This window comes from Labrus mixtus, chromosome 9 (genome assembly GCF_963584025.1).
Source record: "Labrus mixtus chromosome 9, fLabMix1.1, whole genome shotgun sequence".
Taxonomy (NCBI): Eukaryota; Metazoa; Chordata; class Actinopteri; order Labriformes; family Labridae; genus Labrus; species Labrus mixtus.
The window spans coordinates 14,142,993-14,167,061 of NC_083620.1; the positions used below are offsets into that span (position 1 = coordinate 14,142,993).

Consider the following 24,069-nt stretch of genomic DNA (forward strand, 5'->3'; position numbering starts at 1 on the left):
AGCTTCCCCAAGGGGACAATCAAGTATATCATATCGTATTGTATCATATTATTTTGTATCGTTACTATCAAATCATGTCACATCGTAATATTCAGTCTTATGACTACATGAATGCTCTTTTTCTGTTTCAGTTAAATTCACAAAAAGATGTACACAAATTGAGATTCCTGATAGCTCGTAACAGTGCAATTTATTCAAGTTATTTTCTTAAGTGATGAAATAACTAAATAGACTATCCACAGAATTGTTAAGATGCTTTATTTCAGAATGTTGTCTTACAGCTCCAAATTGAAACAAAAGCTTATAATGAATTGAAATCTGACTCTTTTCCTCTGCAGTGTAGTGACACAAGTTGAAGTACTCTAGAATGACTTTACATTTACTTTACACTAAGAGTATGAGACTAATACCTTGTACATTATACTGCAATGCAATCAACATTTACAGCACATTTTGGCCACAGAAAAAGTGAAAACAAATCACAGCTCACTGGTTGGAGTGTGAATATTACTATCTCTACAGCTCATATGTGCTGCAGGAAGTTCAAATTGCATTAAATGTGCTTCTGCTATTGTGATCCCAACACACGGCATCAAGCAGTAGCTGACAACGCTTAAAAATAGCTCTTATGGTGCACTAAAGTTTTCTTCTGCTCCTTAGCTCCCATGTCAGCCTCCTGCAGTGAAGCTGTGTCTAGAAGGGTTCACTCAATTCTTACAGAACTTGGCAGCCTGACTAATTATGCCACTCACGCTTATGCACATTCTGGGATTTAACCGCGGTGTCTGAATGCAAACTTTATCAACATGCACAAGACAATGTCAGTCGTCACTTTTCAGACGAGCCAAATCGGAGACGTTCGCTGCAGAACAGCGACAGAATTAATTAGCCTCCGGAACCCGTCTAGTGGAAGGTGACGCAGCAGAACCACCGCACTCACTAATCTGGTTTGATTTGTTCCAAACACTCACAGTCCTTTCTGATGACTCCTCTGCCACACAGAGAAAACACATTTAGACAATTTCAGCACTTTACACTTCTCCTCTTTGCTCTGTTTTCATATCTGCATGTCCTTGTGACTCTCTTCTCCTTATCCTTCGTGTCATGTCCTTTAATCTCCTGCTTTCTGTCTCCAATTTAGTTCTTCTCTCTTTTTGTTGTGGCTTTTTGATATGCCTCTGCCAGCTCCTCCTTGTCTTTTCCATATCACTCCTGACTTTCTTGTTTTTCTCTTTCTGTTTTATCTTCCATGCATTGTAACATCCTCGCTCATGCACTAGAACACTTGTCATTTGAAATGCAGTTATTGTAGCCTCTTTCCCAGTTAAGACTGCAGACGTTGTTTAGACACGCACAGGTTCTCCGACGCAGATACTCAGTGTGCTGAATGAATGATGTTTTTGACTCTGTGTGTGTGTATGCGTGTTTGCATGCATGCAAATGCGTGTGAGACCTTGCAGACTAATTTATATTCTAGCAGTGTCACTTTCATGCCCACGTATGAATTACTTCTCTGTCATTCGACTGCTTTTCTGTCTACCCACTCTGTCTCTTTCAACTCTCTCCTCTCCCCTTTTTCTCACCCCCGCTGCACCAATTCCCTCTCGGTGCGTTCCTTATATTCCTTATTCTCCTCCTTATGCTGCTCCTGATTCAAACTCCACGGAATCTTTTACTAAACTTGTCTACTTTAAACGACCTCCTTTATTTCAATTTTTATATCTCCTTCCTTCATCTAAGACTTTCCCCTAATGCGGCCTCTGGAGAAGTCCTTTCCACCATCACAATTTTTTTTTACACGAGTTAATGAACTGCACTAATCTTATATTTCCATACTTTCTCCCCAAATGACTCTTTGCAGAAGGCAGAAATTGCAGTGGCCCCACTGACCATCACTCTGGTGAGAGAAGAGGTGATCGACTTCTCGAAGCCCTTCATGTCTCTGGGAATCTCCATCATGATCAAAAAGCCGCAGAAATCCAAACCAGGAGTTTTCTCCTTCCTGGACCCACTGGCCTACGAGATCTGGATGTGCATAGTGTTCGCTTACATCGGAGTCAGTGTTGTGCTCTTTCTGGTGAGTAAGATGTCAGCACTTGAACTGGATTGAGAGCTGTAACGCTTTGAAGAGTTTTAATGGCTTGGGTGATATAAAAGATCTCTTTTTTAGTTGAACATTTTTCTATATTGGTTACTCTGGGGACTTGTCTTGAGGACTATTCCTTTAACCCCTCAGTTGAAATGTCTTTCATGGTGATGGAGAAAAATTCTGTATAGGAATTAATTCAATACATACTGCAAAGTATTGGGGAGGAGTTACTCATTTACACAATTTAATGTGCAAGACTCACAAAAAAACATAATAATGACAAGGTGATTCAAGTGTAGATCTTCAGGAAGTTCTCATTCCCAGCTTGTATTTTAAAACCTTGGACTGCGACCCTATAAGCTTTTGCATACGATGATCTGAACACCACTCCAACTTCAGTTTTGCTGGTTAAGAGCTCTACTGACAAGTTAGCAGTGCTAGATGCAACGTCTTGTTTTTTGTACATCATCCATATGAATATTCAAAATCAAGCTCTCTAACAGAAAATATCCATTCAATGTCTTTTGGACATTCAACAATCACTTATTCAGGATGAAGGTTGCAAACTGGTCACAAATCAACGTATTTAGGTCTGGAAACAGAACGTGGTATTGGTTTATTAAGTACTAATGTAGATAAAAGTGCCACACCACATTCAGTGTGTTCTTCATAAATCATTGACTGACTATAACCTGACTTTAGGCTAAAAGAAAGCATCTAGATTTGTTGCTATAGAGGAACCTACAGTGATATACTTTGACGCAGTGGACACCCTACCAAGCTGCTCTATTTCATAACTTATTCTTACTTTCAATATTTGCAATACAACTTTCTTCTTTGCTTTAATGTTGTTGTGAACATTACTATGGTAATATATTTCTCCCTCTCCTCATTTGCATCTGTTTTCATCTATTGTTCTGATATTGTACTTTCTTTCTGTCTTCCTTTCTTTCCTCTGACCTCTAAACGATCTGTAAATGTTCCGTGTTTGTCTCAGGTGAGTCGCTTCAGCCCGTATGAGTGGCATGCCGAGGAGCCAGAGGAGGGTACAACCGAGCAGGGCCCCACTGACCAACCTCCCAACGAGTTTGGCATCTTCAACTCCCTCTGGTTCTCCCTGGGAGCCTTCATGCAACAGGGCTGCGACATCTCGCCAAGGTAAGGGAGAAAAAAAAGAATGTGTGTGAGACAACTGAGTGCATCTGTGAGCGCAGGTGTGTCAGACTGCGAGAATAAAAGATAGTATTTGAGTCTGTGTGGAGGATGTTTGTGTCGGCAGGGATAGCGTGTGTGTCAGCCTGAATGCCTGTTATTTTAAAGTGCTTTAGTATTTCACAGTGGTGATTCAGACTGTTGACTATGTGAGTCACCTCTTTTAGCATTCTTCTTGCTTACACTGAACTGGACTGTTATTGTTTTTTCAAGACAATGTGTTCCAGAAGTTCAAGGTTTGCTAGAAACACACACACAGAAACAAACATATGCACGCTCAAAAACACACGAGTGAGAGGAAAACACTTGCATGTAGTCCAATGGTGGCGTCCATATGAAATGTGCTACGGTGTTGGAGATTTAGCAGTTTGCTAGATGTGTATGAATCTTTAATGCACCACTGAAGAAGAAGAGTCCGGCAGTATTTTTAGAATATTTATAAGAATATGGCATTTTATTATTGATAACCTGAGAATGCAGTTTAGTGAAATATTCATGGCCGTCATCCTCAAGACCTTAAGGGAGCAAATCTGAGGAGAGACGAAGCAGCAGATAGAAGAGGGTGATAAAGGATGAGCTGCGAGAAGGTGTGAGTGTTAGAGTAACGTGTGCGAGAATAAGAGAATAATATGAAGTGATGGAAAATATGTGGATGTTCACTTAACACTTCAAAGATGTGGAGCTGTGCGATGTGGTTTGTGTTTTGCAGTCATGGCTAACGTGATAATGGGCGAGTTTTTTTCCTTTTCCTTGACATTTTAAGGCCCCTTTCACACATGCGAGTCACTCCTTAAAATTACTCAACAGGGTTGTATGTTTAAAACTAAATGCCCAAATTTGTTCACCACCACTATATGCAGACTTCCCCGCCAGCACTGTAGTAAAAAGTACACTCAAAGTTCACAGCATATCATAGTCTGGAAAATTCACTGTGACCAAGTGGGTGGAGTGATGATGTTTTCCAATGTTGTGTTTGTACAGTGTAAATTTCCTCGTACATGTTTCAGTGATACTTATCCAGAAACAGCTGCTATTGCAGAAGACCCAAAGAGGAAGACACTCACAACAGATGATTTCAAGTTGTGTGAGTGCATCTGACAAGAACAACCTCCCACACTTTGGACTTGCATGAAAGGCAAATATTGGAAAACTGAATGTCAAGAAAATGTCAGGAATTAGGATTCACGTGTGAAAGGAGCTTTGATGATAAAAAGTCCTCATTGCTGTGACGTTTGGTCCTCATTATAGAAACTTCTTAAACAAGGTGATATACTTTATTAGTCCCGCAAGGGGAAATTCAGTTTTACACTCTGTTATTGTGACATGCTTCACACACACACATTCACAAACAGGATCATATGGGCATGCATTATTGAGAGATGTCAGAGTGAGAGGGCTGACCACAGCGAGCACTACTGAGCTGGTGGGTGTGGGGGTTTGGTACCTTGCTCAAGGGCACTTCGGCAGTGCTCAGTAGGTGAACTGGCACCTCTCCAGCTATCGGACCAATTTCCAGACTTGCTCCGCACTGGGACTTGAACCAGCGACCCTCCGGTTCCCAACTCAAGTCCATATGTATATATATACATAATATAATATATAATCCAGACCATATGTAACTCTTTACTGCTCTCTTATGCATTCATGGAGACAATAGAGGAATATTCTACTGCCTTCGTAGTAAACTCAACCATTTCATGCGACAATTGTTCAGAGTAATAATTGTTCAGAGATAGCTATTTGATAAGTTTTTCCACCCTCAGAGGTCCCTTCTCAATATCAACTTTAATTCAAGTCCAGGCTCTAAATCAAGATACCACTAATATAGGTACATATCATTTTTCTTATTTCATTCATTTTAATCTTTGAGACACTTTTAGGGAAAAAAAATCTGCATCTGCTGGCCAAACTTTACTTTCAACCTCCCTCTTTTTTGCTCCTCTGCCCTTCTCTTTCCAACCCTTCCAACTTTCATCCATCTCTTTCACGCTCTCTCTTTCCTCTCTCCCCCGCTCCTGGACACCTGTCGTCTCCCACTCCTCCCCTCTTTACTGTGACTGACAGTCCAATTCTAACCCCAACACACGTAATGGAAAGCACTCAAACCAGCTGCACACACACACACACACACACACACACACACACACACATATTTAAACAAACACACACACACACTCAGTGTGCACTCAAATGTTTAGACACAATGAGACCGCTTACATTCACATGCAACAAACCAGCACACACCTAAACTTGTCAGTCACTTACCGCCCACTGGATGTGTGGGCATAAGCTTCAGCTATCAAAGTGATGATGTGATACTTAACATAAAGCCAGTTTTGTCATGTAAATCACTCTGTCACCTTCAGTACAGCACAGCTGCTCTATAGGCCAGGATTACTTCAGGTCTAGATGCTAGATCATGTCTGGGCTATCATTTTGTGTCTTTTCTTCTCCTTTTCATTTTCAATTTATGCGCTGTACCAGCTATGACTTTTAAAAGTATGATATGCAACATTCTGAATATTAATATAGCAAAGATCAAATATACCTTGTGTAAATATTAGTGGAATAATGACATCCTAAAAAGAGAGTGAAGTCAAACTCTCTCTGGCTTTGCTGTTCTCATCTCACATGGATGGGTTGGTACTTCATTCAGCTTGATTATGTTTTGGTCAGAGGCTCAAGCATGATTCATGTTTTTTACTACCATGTGGGGGATAGAGAAGTCCCGCTCACCCAGGGACGCTGTGTCTAGAGCAGCCATCACCAAATGGCGGACCACAGTCCAACGGACCCAGGTGCCATTCACTCACCTAAATGTGAGAATTGAATGGCACAGCTTTTCTCTCATATATGGTAGATATTTCTTGAGCCAGGAAGGTCACAAACCAATACATTTGTCCAAAGTCCTCACACATGCCGTGACTCAGCCAATCAAATCTCTTACTCAGACCAGGCACTGCGAATGAACCCGGCGAGTGTGATAATTCATAAACACACGGGAGGAGTCAGCAGACATGGGAAGTCAGAAACACAGCAGGAGAGACAAAGTGAGTCAGGGAAAAGAAAGACATGGTGTGCTTTTAAATTAAAAAAGAGATTTCAATCTAGAATGGACATACTATTATGAGTTTATTTGTCCCACAGGCAGTTAAAAACCAGAATGCCGCAATATGTTTCAATATCATAGCAATCATCATTAAATGCGGTAATGTCAAACATCACTACCAGACAAAGCACTTTTGAGATATAATACCAACTCTTATCCAACCCGAAAGAAAATAAACAAAGAGCCAAATATGATTGATCCACCAGAATCCTGACACAATCATTTACTGATGTACAACATGCCAACAATGGTCCCTTAAAGTTGCTTTGGTTTTGTGACAATATTAAAGCCTTTTACTGACTCTGGGGTTGCCTGTCATAAAAATCTTGACAGGGCCAGCTGAAGCTAATTTCTTTCACTAAACAAGAGAAAATGTCTGAGTGGAATATTAGAGGGAGAGAAAGACAGGCACTTGTGTTAAAGCTGTTAAAGTTTTAATATGTGTTGTTGAGACTGTTTACCTCGATGTATTTTGAAAATAATGAACTAACTCAAACTGGACCTTTTAAGTGATTTTTCCAACATTAAATCATTTTGTTTTGCTTTTACTTCAAACAAGAAAATGTTCATTTTCAGATTTTATCATTAAACACATTGTTGTAATACTATTGAATGAAACTTTCTTTATTTGACGTGGCAGTCAGTAGACTGCCTACAGATGTAGATACTACAAGGCTGCTTTACAATATAAGGCACTGAATCATATCACAAGTTGACATTATGATGTCTCAAACCTTTGCTTGTCAAAATTCTCTTGACGACCTCCTTGAATTTTAATTAGGGGCATATTAATCTCGCAAAAGTACAACTGAAGGAGAACCAACAGACTTTCAAAATGGAAATAAATATTTAATTTGTCCTAAAATGACAAACATATAATGGAATCAACTTGAGATGCAAATCATCCCTGAACTTGATCAAGGAATCTTTTTTTCAGTTGTTCTTTTTCACTCATCCACTGCTTTCTCTGCCTCTCTCTGTAACCACCATTGAGTTTAGAGTGTAATTGAACCTGCAATATCTGATTCCTGGGTCTTGGGGGAAAGTAAAGTACAAACATGAAGTGAACACAATACTGACATAGAAGTACTTTTAAGTTGATGTAACCAACTAATGAGCAAAAGTTGATTGGTGCTGAGCCAGTCCTTATCCTCCTCCTTCTTCTGGGAAGGAAAAACACACCTTCATATTAGAAACATGTCCTCATAATACCATTACCGGACAATAAAATGTTTCATATGTCATTGTATCATAACATGTCTGTACCGTACCTTACAATAACTCACAGAAAGTTGCCAGTCAAACAGGACTGGAGGGGCGGGGGAAGAGTAGAGATATGGGGGAGGGGGAGCTGGTAAATAAAGGAAGTGTGTCTGAAGGGAGCATTTGTTTTAGTCTGAAAAACTGCTCTAAGGGCACGGTAACACTGGCCATCTGTACCGTGCCGTACTCAAGCATGATTGGCCCCCCGCTGCGCCATTCCCACGCTGGCCGGCACGGCCCGCGGTCACACTACACAGGACTATCCGTGCTTAAGCGCGATAACCTCTTGTACATAACGTTGTAATACAACGCATGCATGCTTTATGTTATTATGAAGCGTGCTCAGACGTGCGGCCGATTCCGCGGCAGAGAATATGACAGCTACTTTGAGGCTTATATCGTGTCATTTTAGTCAGTTACAGCCATGAAACATCGGATTTCTCCATAATGAAGGCTGTCAGCGTTGTGTATCCACGTGCTTGTGCTTGTTCATGAACTGTACCGTGCCGAAGCACACCTCTCCGAAGTGTGCCAAAGCCAAGGAAGTGTACCGTGCCTGAGCACGGCACGGAGCGGTCACACTGGCCAAACAAACTGGACTTTCGGGTTGAAGCATGCTTGGGCACGGTATGGATGGCCAGTGTGACCGCGCCCTAAAAGTCACATAGTAAGCCTTTAAGGACGATACATTATGATGTGATGCAAAACGATACAATATGATACGTTGCAATATGATAAGATGTGCTTCGATGGGATATGATATGAGTGATATGACGCAATACTGTACAATGTGATACGAAACGATACAAAACGACATGACACAATATGATATGAAAGGGAATGAAGTACATTAAAAGGGAGACGGTTTACAACACAATCTAGTAAGCACTCGTTCTGGCCCATTACTCTTGTTAGCCCTGTAGGTTCATCATCAATCATCATCATGCTTATACAGCAACCTCACCCCCATCCCAGTGTTCACCTGTAGCTGTTCGAGTGACTCACTCCCTAATCTCTCTGTGTGGGCTTCTTCTGCTAAAGGCGATGTGGTTTGACTGACGTGTTTAAACGTCATTTACTGTTCCCTTTATTCACATATCAAATATTAAAATATCTCAGTTATAGTGCAATTTGTGATTATGCAAGAGTTAGGAAATATATGAGAAGACAAATGAACTTGTTCATTGTATTCATTAATGAAGAAATGAAATGAGCCTGCAGACCAGGCTCTCTGCCATAAAACCATGTGATGGATGAGCCTCCACTGTGACACCGCTCTGCAGAAACACTACATCATGTCCTTAGGAAAAGGAGATATTACATGCATATTATCATGTTGTATCATCTCTCTGTCCCAACAGTACATTCGCTTTTATCTCACATTCCCTTGTCCACATTTGTAGGCAGACAAATGGCAAGGATAATGCTAACTCCTCTCACAAGTGACACCAGAAATACAGTATGTTATAGCTATGGCAGGCTACCTGCCTTCTAAAGTCTGCATAGATATGGACTTGGTAAACGGACTTGAGCTTATATAGCGCTTTTCTAGTCTTCCAAGCGCTTTTACACCTACCCATTCACACCCATTCACACACTGATGGTAGTAGTCGCTATGCAGTATCATTCATGAGAGGTAACTAATCCCATTCATACACCACCACAGAAGCAGAGGGGGCAATTTGGGGTTAAGTATCTTGCCCAAGGACACATCGGACATGTTGCCCAGCTGGGGATCGAACCCTCGACTTCCCAGTTGAGAGGCGACGATTCTACCAACTGACCAACAGCCGCTATAGATCAAATGTCACAACCAGAAAATTATTTATTAGATTATACATACTGTAGATGATTTGGGAACTTTCAGTGTCTTTTCTCAGCCAGAGTTTAACTTGATCACCTGGGTCTCACTTATAAAGCATTGCATTCTTCTGTGTGGTGTGTTGATTCAGTCATGTGAGGCAGGTGTAATCTGCACAAAGGTGAGTTCCTTACTACAAAAGGTAAAGATGGTTTAAAGTTAAATGTGACCAAGATGAAAGAAAGTCAGGATGCCATAACACCAAATCCCAAGATAAATCCTAAAATGATCAACCACAAACCCCCCAAAAAATGCAGAAGCCATTTCCCTCAAGCACAACTTGTACTTGAACTTGTACTGACTAAAGTCTAGTCCACGATTGAGAATTGGATAAAGGGCGGCATAAAATCATTATCAAATACCTTTCTCTGACATTCTTGTACTACTAGATCACAAGCATTAGGATTTGGAGGACTCTGGCCATGTGCAATGAGTTCATGTGCAAAGGGAGATGGATAAAAGAAGACAGGCATGTAAGCCATACAATCATGTCTTTCACACCCAATGAAAAAGGACTGCAAAGACTTTTTTACACTCTTATAAAAAAACCTCAGATGCTGGATTTTGGGATTTTTTTGAGTAAGAGCATTTGATTTACTAATAATCATGATATGGGAGAGAATTTTAACAGCAAATGCTTCTTAAATATTTAAAACGCAAGTTAAAAACAATCATTTTCAGTGCTGACTTTTTTATGGACAATATTACATCCTCTAACTCTGTGAGAGGAAAAATAATTTTCCTTCGCATTATCTGTACTTTTTTCCATCTTTCATGTCTCGCCCGACCATAGAATGGCCATTCTTGTTCTCTTTATCCTTCCTGCGAGGTCTCTATATGGTCAGCAGGGATCATAGTATTGAGGCTGACATTTACAGAGGAGATGGGAATAAATAGGAGGCACACTGCAGGAAGAGACAGTCTTACAGACTAGTTGAATGCCTTTCAGTCATTTTGCGCGCGCGTGTGTGTGTGTGTGTGTGTGTGTGTGTGTGTGTGTGTGTGTGTGTGTGTGTGTGTGTGTGTGTGTGTGTGTGTGTGTGTGTGTGTGTGTGTGTGTGTGTGTGTGTGTGTGTGCGTGTGCGTGTGCGTGTGTGTTTGTGAGAAAGAGAGAGAGAGAGAGTGAATACATACATATATTTTGAAGTGTAACGACTGGAACATTAAACTGTATTTGTATTTTATCTTCAAAAACACATGTCTGTTTTTATCTCGTCTTAACAACCTGAATAAGCATCGCTTGGTCAACTGGTCATTGATTTACAAAGCTTTTTTTTTTTTTACTTTATGCACCGTCTAGGTGTGTGCGTGTGACTGTGCATGGGTAGTGTGTATTGTGTATTGAGCTGCCATAGTAGGTCCATTGGTATTCAGTGTGGGTGCCTCTCTTCCTGCTGCAGTCATCTCTGCAGTCTGGAGACTCTGAACAACACACAATCCAAAGACTTCCACTTTCTCTCTTTCCTTTTTCTTGATCCATCCATCTATCCATTATCTCGTTTTCCTTTCCTTCCTGTTCAGCCTTTATCTGCTACTGTTCTCTCACTAACTTAATTTCAGTTCAGCCTGCTTAAAAAGCTAGAGAAAAGCTAGAATTAAAGAACCTTGTGGCGTGCATATTACTTTAAAGTGTTTCTCCTACACACATGCCGTCGACTAGCTCCTTCACCTTTCCGATCAAGCAGAAGGTAATGGCTGGCAGCAGACACGGATGCCTACACAAACGCTCGAACACATCATCAGAATGACCTTGAGATGGCATTTTGCACCACACACTTGTCATCTCTCAGCCCAGGCTTTGGGGGGGTTTGTAATGTCGGAAAGAGAGGGCTGGTCACCGCGTAAAGGGTGGCAACATAGTGATGGATGGTCAGGTGACAGGACTGGAATTCTTAATGAGTGAAAAAGGCAGAAAAGTGCTTGTGTACACTGAGGAAAAAAGAGCAAACAAGTGCAGGAGAGGGAGAGAGAGAAAGAGAGAAGAAGGTAAACTGATCACCAGTAAACGTCTCGGAGGGATTGGATCTGTCTCTGTCAATAAACATCTGAAATTACAGCTCTCTGCTGCTGTTTATGTGTGTGGGCGTGCTTGTGTGTCTGCTGCCGGGTGGGGGCACACACTGGCCCTAAGAGTGTGTGCATTTGTGCCTGTTTGTGAGGGTCATGTGTAAGTATTGACTAAAAGGCTGTTTGTGTGTTGAATAGTTAATGTCAGCTGCAGATCTAGCTGATGGTTTAACTTACTAACTCCAGCTGAGTGCTAATGCTTACTGACTTATTATTCCTCTCAAGGTCACTGATCAGACCACAATTATTTGTTAATACTTTTTTTTTTACATTTTGCAAATAATCTAATCTCCCTCTTCTTATCTCGTATCTTTTATGCTTCACTTTCATGATCCCTGTTATTATTTAAATTCATTATCTTTCCTTATCTCCCTGCTGCACCTCAACTTTAATCAATTAATGGGATTTTCTTTTGTGTGTGTGTCTTTGTTGGCTTCACACCCTTTGTCCGGCTCTTTTCTTCTGAAGAGTTTAAATCCATCAGTCTGTTCGCTTTATTTCACACCTGTAGTCCATGTAAAGCCCCTTTCACACATGAACCCCTTTCACTCATTTCAAAATGTTTGAATTTTCCAGACAAGCCTTTCACAAATGTACCCCACAGCGTGAAATGCTCTGTTGAGACAAGCTCTCACAATTGGAAAGGTAGGGGTGCCTGGGAGCTGGAAGAGAAGCAGTGCTCTGTAATAGTGACTGTTTAACTACAATCTGGAAACCCATTGGTTATACGCCTATGGGATTAATAACAAACTTTTCATGGCTTCTGGTGTAGCTATCAGTTAGCAATAAATTACTTTCAGCCATCGATTCCTCTTCCATGTGTTGCATTTGTCAACAGTTGCCTGTATAGTAAATTGACTAGTCTTCTGACTACTCAAAGCGCTTTGTACTCTGCAGGTCACACCTTCCCATTCACACCCATTTACACATTGATGGCAAAGGTTGCTATGTAAAGTGTCAATCAGTATTAACCATAGACTGTAAACACGACGAAGCCTGAGTGAAGTCAGCCATTGGTTACTTCAAGCGGTTGATGGCGGTCTCCATGCTGGAAACTCTGTCTCAACCTAACTTTTAGTCAGGCTAAGAGCTTGAGCTGAGGCAGGTTTTGAGTACATCCCGCCAGCCAGTCAGTCAGGTCAACCATGCAGATAACTAAACATGACTTGCATCCTTCATAAAATCCAAATGGATGAGTTGTGAAAAAAGTCACATGTGAAAGTGGCTCTTGAGAAAGAAAAAAGATGAACAAGGGGCTTGTCTGTATTTCTATTTGCATTTTTTAGTCTTTGTGTACTAATCAAACATTCCTGTTTCACATTGCCAACACAGACCCTCCTAACTGCATGGCTAACATGTCTGTCAGCATCTCTTGATAAAATATGTCTTGTTGCTCCCCAGTCAGAAAACAGCGCCAAAGTATTACATTTCCTCCATGTCGGCATGTCTTAGCAAACTAGTAAATTCATTTTTGAACATGCTCATGATTTGCATAATCAAATGGAACACACATCGACCCTGATGTCTGGTGTGTCCGAGTTAGTTTGACAAGATTTAGTAATGATGCTGGGAACAAGATAGAAAAAGTAACACTTGTCACTTATCTACATGTACTGTGGGAACACAACAACTCCAGCTATTTCCAAATTGAAAAAAAAAACAACTTCTCATGTAGTGCTTTCACACTTGCAGAAAACTCCTTAAGAACTCTTGACATTTGCTGGAGGAGCTGTATGTGTGAACGCAAACATCCACCTATTTCACTTGGACCTGCCAGCCCCCTAATATTTGTTCCTGCAGCAAGTGAGCTAATGTGAGAACGCAGCAGGATATTATCCTGAGAATTCACCTCAAGTCAGTGGGAGGGGGGTGTTTACTTTTATATAATGTGACTGCTGCACGGTGCATAGAATGTATAAACGCGACCACTACAATCTCTGTGAACGTAATTAAACGGCTATCGTAAAGTGGACTCTGTTGCTTCGTCTGCTACTTCTGGGTCGTTTTTTAAAATCACATCTTTCTGACAGGGATAGTACCACGCTGTGAGGTGCACATGTGAAGAGCCAGGTCAGGAGAATAAACGGAGCAGTCCTCTTGAAACTATATCTAGATATTTTCAGGAGTGTATATGTGGAAACAGCTGTGGACAATGACTATCCAGCTCACTTTACTGTTGTTTGTATATTTGTGTTTGGATGTGTCAGCTCCAATCTACTTCACAGGAACCATTTCTGTCCTCATTAAGAATGAAAATAAAACACATGCACACGCATCCTAAAACTGCTGTCTCTACTATTAGATGAGAAAATTCTGATGCACTGGATCAAATGAATCTGTATCAGTAGGCGTTGGTGTGTGTGTGTGTGTATTTGTGTGTGTGCCTGTGACAGTATGTGTGAGAGAGAAATAGGAACAGCATGCCATTAATCTTTCACACAGAGGATTGTGGAGGCAATCTGTTGGCTATCATAGATGATACATGACCTGCTATACAATGATTCGCCTGTTGCATACCAACACACAACACAACTACACACTCAGGCGTCACACACTTGCACATTCACACTGATGCGTCACGTATAAGAAAAAAGGACGTCAATCCCAAAGCTCAAGCACACACACGAAGAGTACACTTGCAACAAAAAAAAATGGAATATTTATGGACAAATGAAGTCACACACACGCACACATTCAAGTTTTCGAACATGGTCTCATCGGATTCCAGCATGCTCCATCGACCCCCCCCTCCGCCTACTGACATGTTCTCAACCCTCCAAGGCCAAACCCTGCTCCCTCTCAACCTTTTCATCCATACACCCACATGCACAAGAACGCACAGAGACATGGTGACAAATCAAGGACAACACATGTTGAAGCAGTCATGTTGTTAATCACGTCCTCCTCAGCAAGACTATTTATATCTCTGCGTTGTTGTTGGCTTTCAAGCCTCCTGAGAAACAAACCATTTTACTTGCATGTCTTAAATAACAAACTCTGTCAGATACTAACAATATGGCTTCCACTAATGATGCAATATGCTAACTCGACTTGCTGTGTTTACTCTTTGATTTACTCCATCTGCATCAGTGTCGCTCTGCAACCTTCTCTTGAACTTAACCCGACAAATGGAAGAGTCATTTATCTCTAGATGTATCTTAACACTTGTTTTATGGAAACTTTGTCCTACGTAGCTGTATAGGTGTCTTCTTATCTTATCTTGTAATATCCTGGAAAAATTTTCTGTATAGCATTCACTTGCTGCTGGTAGTTGTATGGATCCAACAAATGAAAGTAAATTACATAAACATAGCAACCCGGTGAAGCATTTATTCTGTCTGATATGAAAGAGAAATTACAAGACAAAAGACATTTGATAAATCACATTACAGACTGTGTTTACTTGCACTTAAGAATTCTTATTATTTGGAGCTTTCAGCAGGAGTGCAAGTCCTCCAAGAATTAAGGGTTTAATCTGTTTAACATGTCTATGTTGTGTATACGTTTAACCAGTAGTTATGAGTTATAATGTTTAATTTAGCTGTTTGTAATTATGTTCACAAACACACACACACACGCGCACACACACACACACACACGCGCACACACACACACACACACACACACACACACACACACACACACACACACACACGCACAAATCACTTGCAGCTCTGCAAAGCTGAAGCCAAATGTGACTTCACTCTGCCAACTCAGAATTAGTTTAATGAAATTAGTACATTTTTATTGCTGAACAGAAGGTTAAATGAGGTTATTGTATGCCTTTGCACACTTCAACCAAAAGACACATTTCTTCTCTTTGCTTGCAAAGTAAACACAATAAAGGATTTCATATTCTAAACTGTAGATACTTTTCCACCACAGTGTTTGTCCTCTTCAGGCATCAGTCCAAATGTTATAAAATAATGTGTTTTCATTCTTGATGTGAGTAGGTGGGCTCACTAGAAGTCTGGTACCATGTACATCTTAAATGGTAGGAATCATTTAATAACATTATTTGTTACCTCCTGCTTTTTATTAAGAATTTAAACACCAAATACATATTATTCATGATAAATAATTAAGATATATGCATATAAAATAATGATGTTTTTTAGACAATTTATTTTCAAATAGCTGATCGAAAAGAAGGTTTTTAATTCATCCAAAAGAGTGACTGGATTTGTACGCCTCTTTTGAAAGTCCTCAACTGATCACTTTATAATCTCTTCAAGTTGTTGCAAAAAACAAAAAAGAATCATGTAGAAATCAAATTTTATATTTCAATTTACTTATGGCACCTTTAGTTTAGCAGCTGGTTATTAATTAGGTAAAATAAATTAAGTTGTTATGTCAAGTTCTTCAGCTTTGTTTTGCTTTTATTCCCCTTACTCTCGTGTTTGGATGCCCACTTAAATCACACAGTCGCTGCATCAGATAATTTAAAATAAAACTGTCACAGCTGCTTTAAAAGCTAACCAATTAGATCACACACCCCTGTTGTTTTCTTTAGGAGACCCCGTAGAACCTACTGGGAAAACTTTTCAAATACACATGAGTTGACATTGTTGTGTTGGTTGATCCGAGCACCAGGACTATAAATGATATCACTGTCAAATCAAGGTTTTTAGCAGTGCTAAACACTTATTGTCCTTTTTGGTACGATAGGATCTGATCTGATACATTACGATACGATATGATGCCCTTGGGGAAGTTTGTCTTGGACTAAAGTGCTGCAAACATTTAAAAGTCTCCACAGTAGAATCCATAAATAAGTACAAAAATAATCTAACAATCCACTTGTAAACAGAGACGCACATACTGATGAATATGACAAACAAATATTGTTTGAGGTTTTATCAGAATGAAAACTAATGATAAAACTAATGACTAATAACAAAAGTTTATTTATTAGAGTGTTACCTGTTGGGAAAAAAACGTCTGACCATTGTTTGGGAGTATAAAACAAAAACTAACAACTGTTTCACAGAAAAATCCATCACAGAACAAACCATCTTCATTAGCTCAGGCAAACAGATCAATGCCTCGGGACGCGTTATCAATTCACATTTGTGTGTGTGTGTGCGTGTGTGCGTGCGTGTGTGCATGCACGCGTGCGAACGTGTGTAAATATGTGCTTGTGTCTGAGCGTGCGTTAGTGTAGTATGTTGTGTGTGTGTGTGTGTGTGTGTGTGTGTGTGTGTGCTGGCTTATGAACTACAGTAGAATGCTGAGTTGATCTAAAAGGTGACAATTTATGCCGAGTCAGGCCTCCCTGCATCTCTGCTCTCTCTCCTTTACCCTCTCCCTTCTTTGGCACTTCTCATAACCAGCTCACCCTATCAATAACTTGCACATCCCTGCTCTGACATCCAAGTGGTGATGTCACCACACAACCTTTGCAAAAATTGTTGGGCCTTATTTTATGAATGCGTGTCAGAGTGTACAAAAATCATCCATATACTGTGAAATAATAATCAAGATTATTATTATACCACTCAGTTGGTCAAATGACTTCATGTATTCAAAAGTTGCTGATACCTTCAAACCTGAAGAAAATATCCCCTAAATCTGCAGTTGAACTCAGCGCTAGATTCTGGGAACTTTTACAGTTCGTAGTTAATGCTTTATGGTTATGTTGTACTCAATACTTTATAGCAGCAATTCTGTCAAATATAGTAGAGCTATTTTCAGAGAAAAGGCTCCAAAAACCACCTTTGACTTAAGCTTTCCAGCCCCTGTTTAGACACATATTTTCCATTTTCCTCCAAATGATAGTGACACAAACAGAGCTTAAAAGAGAGTGCCTAACATTTACCAGATGATTTAGTCATACTGGCACTTGTATATTTTGTCATTGCGAAGTCATGTCCCATTCCTTATTTTTACCATCTCAAGCCCTCACACACGCTCACACTGCATACCTGCCGTCATCAAAGTCTGTGAGGCTTCAGTGTTGGATTTTCGGTTGTAGATAGGGAATGGGCCAATGGTTTATTGTTATAGTCACTGTGTATGTATCAACCCTGATAAATACACTTAATTTACTATACCTCTTAATAAAGAATAATACAACTTTGAAATGATTGTGATATAAGCGCATGAACTTTTCGATTAATGGAAGCTCGGTACTTGAAGTTGATCTCTGTGAATGTAATGATCTGTTAAATGTTATAATTTAAAAGAAAATTGTGAACCTGAAAGCACACGTCGTGTCCAATAGCCTCTTCACTTTCTTTCTCGCCATCTTAAAGTGTGGATATTTTGTTGTTTGTGCTCATTACAGTCTGAAGGTCTGTTATTGAATGCAGCACTTAAAAGAGAACAGTTTATTTCTTTCTTCTGTCTTCCTCCCCTTCTCTCTAATGTGCTCACTCTTGCTTGCTCTCTTCCCCTTTTACAAGGTGACAACTAGTTCACGCAAACAAAATGAATTGCCACTTAGTTTGATGCTTGTGCTCACATTTGGAAGATAAAGAGAGTAAACATGGAACCCAGAGATGAGAATGGGAAGGGAGTGAGGAGGAGCGCCCAGATTACAATCTGTTTCATGTAGCCTTTGTTTTTCTTCAAGCTGAATTGGTTCAAGGGTTGGAAGACAATTACTTCGGCAGCATTGTCATTTTCACAGTCATGCACACAGTGGTGTCGAAAAAATGCTTTGTGTAACTACAGCGTGTTGTTTTGCGTATCTCTGAGGAGCAAACCTTAATTATGTTTCCCTGTTGTTCTTTTCCCTCTTTGTCTTTCATTTCTATCCCTTTAACCTTCACACTCATCATTGTATTCCACTCGTCCTTCTGCTGAATTCTCATCTGCAATTGTCTGCCTTTACTCTCCTCCTCACTCCCTTTCTGTCTCCCTTGCCTCCGTCTATCTTCTCTGCAGGTCTCTGTCTGGACGTATTGTCGGAGGTGTGTGGTGGTTCTTCACACTCATCATCATCTCCTCCTACACAGCCAACCTGGCTGCTTTCCTCACCGTGGAGAGGATGGTGTCCCCCATAGAGAGTGCAGAGGACTTGGCCAAACAGACAGAGATAGCCTACGGAACGCTGGACGCAGGCTCTACCAAGGAGTTCTTCAGGGTATGGACTCGACACGCTCTGTTCATGCTCTTAGTTCTTTCAGTGTTTTCAGGCTTTTATTTTGTTATAGTGCTGAGAAGGAGAGAAAATGTTGACGCTTCAGAGAACCAGAAAGAGGACTTTTTCCAACCTACTAGTATCGCTGTTGATATTTTTACATAATAACCCATTACTGCTCAACTAGCTGTGCATGTACTGTACGTTTATCAGAGTTTTAGGATACCTTAAAAGCTGTGTCAATGAAAAAGATTGACATAAAATGATGTAGATTTTTTTAACAGACATGCTAAGAGAGTTTCTGAACACCTGCAGTGCAGTGAGTTGCTTACCACTTGTTTTCAGTTTCATACCAGTTGCAAACTATATCAGTTTTTTTTGCCGATTTCCATCAAGATATCTGCAAAGAAATTCAAAATAGGACAGACATGTCGATGATTTTACAAGGGTTGTTGTTTCTGTATGTTGTCCAAGTTGCATGTCCCAAACAAGCAACTCGTGGGCTTTGGCTGTGTTTGCTTCCACGTGGTCCATGTGGACTCAAACATTCCAGACTGCAGCAGATGTAGAGGAATCTTGGTACAAATTGGCTATTGTCTGACTAATGCTTCACCGCAATTAATAATTTGCTACAAGCAGACAGTTATACCTGTACAACGCAATCCAGTCACCTCTTTCCATTCCGTTTTTATTTCTGAAGTTGCTGGTCAGACTGAAGACAATGACCAGCACCTAGAAAAAGAAGCATTGTGCTTAATTGCTTTATATGTTGATGGCTTCAACAACACCCCACCCCACCCCCGATAATAATAAAAATATATATATGTATAATGTAATTTCCTCCCAGAGGCTTTATCATACATGCAGCAGCAGAAGTCAAAATTGCATATTCACAGTTTTTAGGTTATGTGTTGAAAATGTAGTAATGCACTTGCAAAAAGTTTGAAACAAGAAGAACATTTCATTCCAGCAGATGTTGACGTAAATAAACTTGGTGACTTAGTAAACTGAGGTACAATGTGCTCTCAGAACTGTCATATGACCTGTGCACGTTATTTCTTGTTTGAACGGCTATTAAATGAAGTGATGGTCTATCCTGTGTGTGCCTTGTAGTTGAAAGACACCTTTCTGCTATACTTTGCTTTTAGAATCACCACTCTCCCTTTCATCCATTATTGCATTCTTGCTCTTTTGTGGGGCTTCATAGAAAAGGGACAAACTTTCTTGTGAAGTGAAATGGAAGCACTTGAGGAAAAAATGATAGCGGTGGTGTCTCGTTTATCAAAGTCAGACAAAAGTAGAGCAGCATAAATCGGCTCTGACTGTAGGTGGGGTGAGATAGATAGATAGATAGGTAGATGTTTTATTGATCCCGAGGGAAATTCAAAGCTTTCATAGTAGATTCATAGTGAAAAACAATTAACTACAGCCCAGATGGTGGGAGAGGAGGGAGTGGATGACTTTCTACTGATCTTCAATTAAGAGAGGATTTAATCTGGCAAGTGATGCTAAACTCATATGTCTGGCTTTCACTTTTTCTAGAAAATTTGTGGATCAAAGTTAGTGTCTTGTTCAAAGTTAACACCAAGGTTTCAGAGGCCAACACTGATTACTTGAAGCGAAAGCACCTGGGTAATTTATTTTCATTTACCTTTTGATTAAAATGTACAATCATGGTCACAGTGGATTATAAAGCTATCATTTTACTAATAATTGACTAAATAAATGGTTATGGGGACGCAGTGTTTGAACAGAATATACAACAGGGAGCTGTATCTAAAAATAGAAAGCAAAAAAAACAATGACAGAGGAGTGGCCCTATAGTGGCTTCATCCATTGACCCCTTCACCTAACTGGATTGCAATTACATAAGCACACATAAACACATACAAGCAGTGACACACATGCAAACAATGCTGATGAAGACAGAACATTTCTGCAGACTGGTACAAAAACACCAGTTTCCTAGCATGCACAGAAACAAACCCGCTCTGTCAGGTAATCAAGCTCTGTCGGAAAATATTCAGAACTGTTTGTTTGCCCATGCATTGTGTGTGTATCTAAGCATACAAACTCACAGTAGTGCTTTGCAAAGATGTATGCACTAGTGTGTGTGTGTGTGTGTGTGTGTGTGTGTGTGTGTGTGTGTGTGTGTGTGTGTGTGTGTGTGTGTGTGTGTGTGTGTGTGTGTGTGTGTGTGTGTGTGTGTGTGTGTGTGTGTGTGTGTGTGTGTGTGTGTGTGTGTGTTTGGGGAAGTGGAGGAGGGGAAGGTGGAGCTTGTAGCAGACAGTTTGTGCTTCTGTGAGCGGCTCTGGCATCATCAACATAACGAGCAACTGAAATCTGTGGAGGGTGAAAAAGCAATTTACTCTCCCACAGCTGAGGGGGATTCGCCACCACCATTAATTATCTGTGCGTGTATGTGTGTTTCTATGGTGTGTAGGCATGCACCAATGCATATATTCAGCCCCATATGTAAGCATGTGCATGTAAGTGTGTGCGTCAGAGCAGATTTGTTTGTCAAGTGTGTTCTGCATATAGTGTGTTATGCCTGAAGGTGACTTGCATCATTCATTTCCCCCTTCGAAGCCTCTTTTATTGTTTAAGAATCTGGAAAGAGTAACACTGCTCTGTCACGCATCCATCCCTCAAAAGCTGGACGCTGACTCACTCTCACACACACACACACACACACACACACACACACACACACACACACACACACACACACACACACACATTCAGGCAGATCTAAATGCATACACACAGAAAGTAATGAATCTAAAAGTGCAAATAAATTAACGGTTAAAGGCGTTTTAGTGTCAATTAATGATTGACTTCGGTAGAGATGGAGGATTGAGAGTAAGAGAGGGTGGACTGCAAAGAAAGGTATCCTTCTGGTCCTCTTGGATGTAAGTGACATTATTATGGGATAGGTGTCCGTCATGCACTAGTAACACGCTCGCTCGCACATGCACATCGTCCCCCCCCCCCCCCCCTCCCCGACACTAGTTTCACTTGCTGAGGCTAAGGCTAGTGGCTTGCAGAGTGACTGAATAACACTTTATCACCGGGAGAGGAATAGACGAAGGGAGCAGGATGCTTGTGGAGGATGACAGTTTGACTCCTCTGCTTGTTATTTTCACTCTTGAGTACACACAATCCACACACACACACACATACATTTGAAAACACATTAACTCTCACTTTTTATACATAGACTGGTGCACAACGCTGCTTGTATACACACAAATGCATGGCATATACTGAATATAATACAATCCAGTGCTTCATGGCAGATAGATTTCCTCTAAAAAAGCTCTTGTGTCACAACAGTTGACCAAATTCATAATGGCACAACCAGAGCACTGTGCCACTATTCCAGTCATAAAATCAGTTAAAGTAAGATTTATGGATGACTTGTCAAGGGAGGCGTAGTGTTATATTTTAAATGTGGTTATAAATGTCATTTTGTGCCAGAGGAGCAAAATGGAAGATGGAAGACGCTTCACTCCATCAGCAGCGTAATTGTATTCAGGAACCATAGGAAGCCACAGGAACCAGTGCAATCAGTCTGCTATACAATCTATAAAAAAAAATGGATGAGGGGCTCCGGTGGACTAGTGGTTGGTGTGTGCGCCCCGTGTGCAGAGGCCGTGATGCTTTGGCAGGGCAGCCCGGGTTCGAGACCAACCTGCGGTTCCTTTCAGGCATGTCATTCCCCACTGTCTCTCTCGCCCCGATTTCTGACTCTGTCTCTAAGATAAAAAAAATCTTAAAGCCAAAAACATAAAACCTTTAAAAAAAAAAAAAAATTGAAATAAATGCAATTTTTCAAAAACAGAAAACCATCACAGAACACTTCTTATATATTAAGCCTGAATGCTAACATGTTTTTTCCTTTGTAGGAGCAAAGAAGAAATGTTCATGCTTAATCAATAACCAGCACTGAGTGTCACTGTGTCAACATCATGAATAGCGCTCTTTGTTTTCACCTCCTCAGCTCTCAGTTTTATATCCCAGATCAACCAATTTGTCTCATTAAGCATGGCATGTTGTTTCTAATCCGTAGCTCTGATTGCCTCACACCTAGCTGATGAGCATATAACTATCCCCCTTAATTTTTAATTTGAATAATAAAATCAGTCAGGTGACAATGGCAAACTAAATAAACACAAAGTATGGACGTGTTATCATGACAGAAAAGGTGAGTGTTAAATCTGCTTAAAAGCCAACCATGCGTAGCTTCTTTTCATACATTACATTTCCCAATCCTGTTTTGCACCCTTTTTTTGGATTATTTTTTGGGCTTGTCATGCCTTTGTTGAGAGACAGGACAGTTGATAGAGTCTGAAATCAGGAAAAGAAAGAGTGGAATGACATGTGGCAAAGGAGCCTGAGGTCGGATTCAAATCCCGGCTGCCCGCTGTGAGGACTGTAGGCTCTGTACACGGGGCACACTAACTAACCACTAGGTCACCTGCACCCCCAGCACCTTTTTAATTTTGCGCAAACCTTCATTGAAACAGTGGGGACTTTGTGGCAAACTCATTTGGCCAAGTATTTTAGCCGAGTATTTGAAGCTTCATGAAAATGTACAGTATGTGGCTCTAAATAATCTGCAGGAAAATGCTCTGATCTTTTAAATACTTAAATACTGTGACATTTCTAATCTGGGCTTCAAAACTGAGGCAAGAAAAAAAGATAACCCTAAACTTGATTTTTTGTTAAAAAACACAAAATTAACAGAGGTGCATAAACAGTTTCTGTTTAGGCTTTTACACATAATATATGTTTTTGTCTTGTCTCGATTTAGCTATAAGAAGCTGTATGGTATCTGTACTTTTATGTTATATGAGTATTTTTCAACTCAGCAGGGAAACTGAAAGGTACAATTGGGTGTCATCAACATGATGATGAAACTCAAATTCAGGCTTTCTGATCAGGACCTTAAGGTTAGTTAGTTAGTTAGTTAGTTAGTTATTCATCTTGGAGAAGTACCCTTAATTTAAAGGGCTAAATATACAGTTCAATGACAGAAAGGGCAAAAGGATGAAATACCTTTAGTGAGCAACTTGCATTGAAATGTTACTCCGTGTTCTCCACCTGTGAGACCTTACCCATCCAGAATGTTCTTCTTTATCTACATGCATCACAGATCCAGGCAATTTAGGATTGAATTGCCTGTCTTTCTCTCAATCTGTCATCTCTTTTCCTCAAGCGAAAGCATTTGTATGCAGCCTGGCCCACATGATCTCCCTTCCCTTGGCAGTCTTTCCCTCACTGCTCTATGAAAACTGTCATCTGTGAGAAAATCTGGCTCTGTATGTTCGCAAATTGATGCCAGTTCAATTCTAATTAACCTCTGCTCTCTCCCTTATCTC

At 40.4% G+C, this 24,069-nt stretch overlaps 1 protein-coding gene across 6 annotated transcripts in view; it reads left to right on the top strand.

Moving 5' to 3' along the window:
* The window catches only part of gria4a (glutamate receptor, ionotropic, AMPA 4a), a 112,301-nt gene that overhangs the window by 71,723 nt on the left and 16,509 nt on the right, over nucleotides 1–24,069 (top strand). For all 6 annotated transcript variants that reach the window (XM_061046388.1, XM_061046387.1, XM_061046391.1 and 3 more), the window contains exons 12-14: nucleotides 1,862–2,077; nucleotides 3,087–3,247; nucleotides 18,490–18,688. In XM_061046388.1, the coding sequence (XP_060902371.1) occupies nucleotides 1,862–2,077; nucleotides 3,087–3,247; nucleotides 18,490–18,688 (576 nt within the window). The remainder of the gene's footprint in view (nucleotides 1–1,861; nucleotides 2,078–3,086; nucleotides 3,248–18,489; nucleotides 18,689–24,069) is intronic.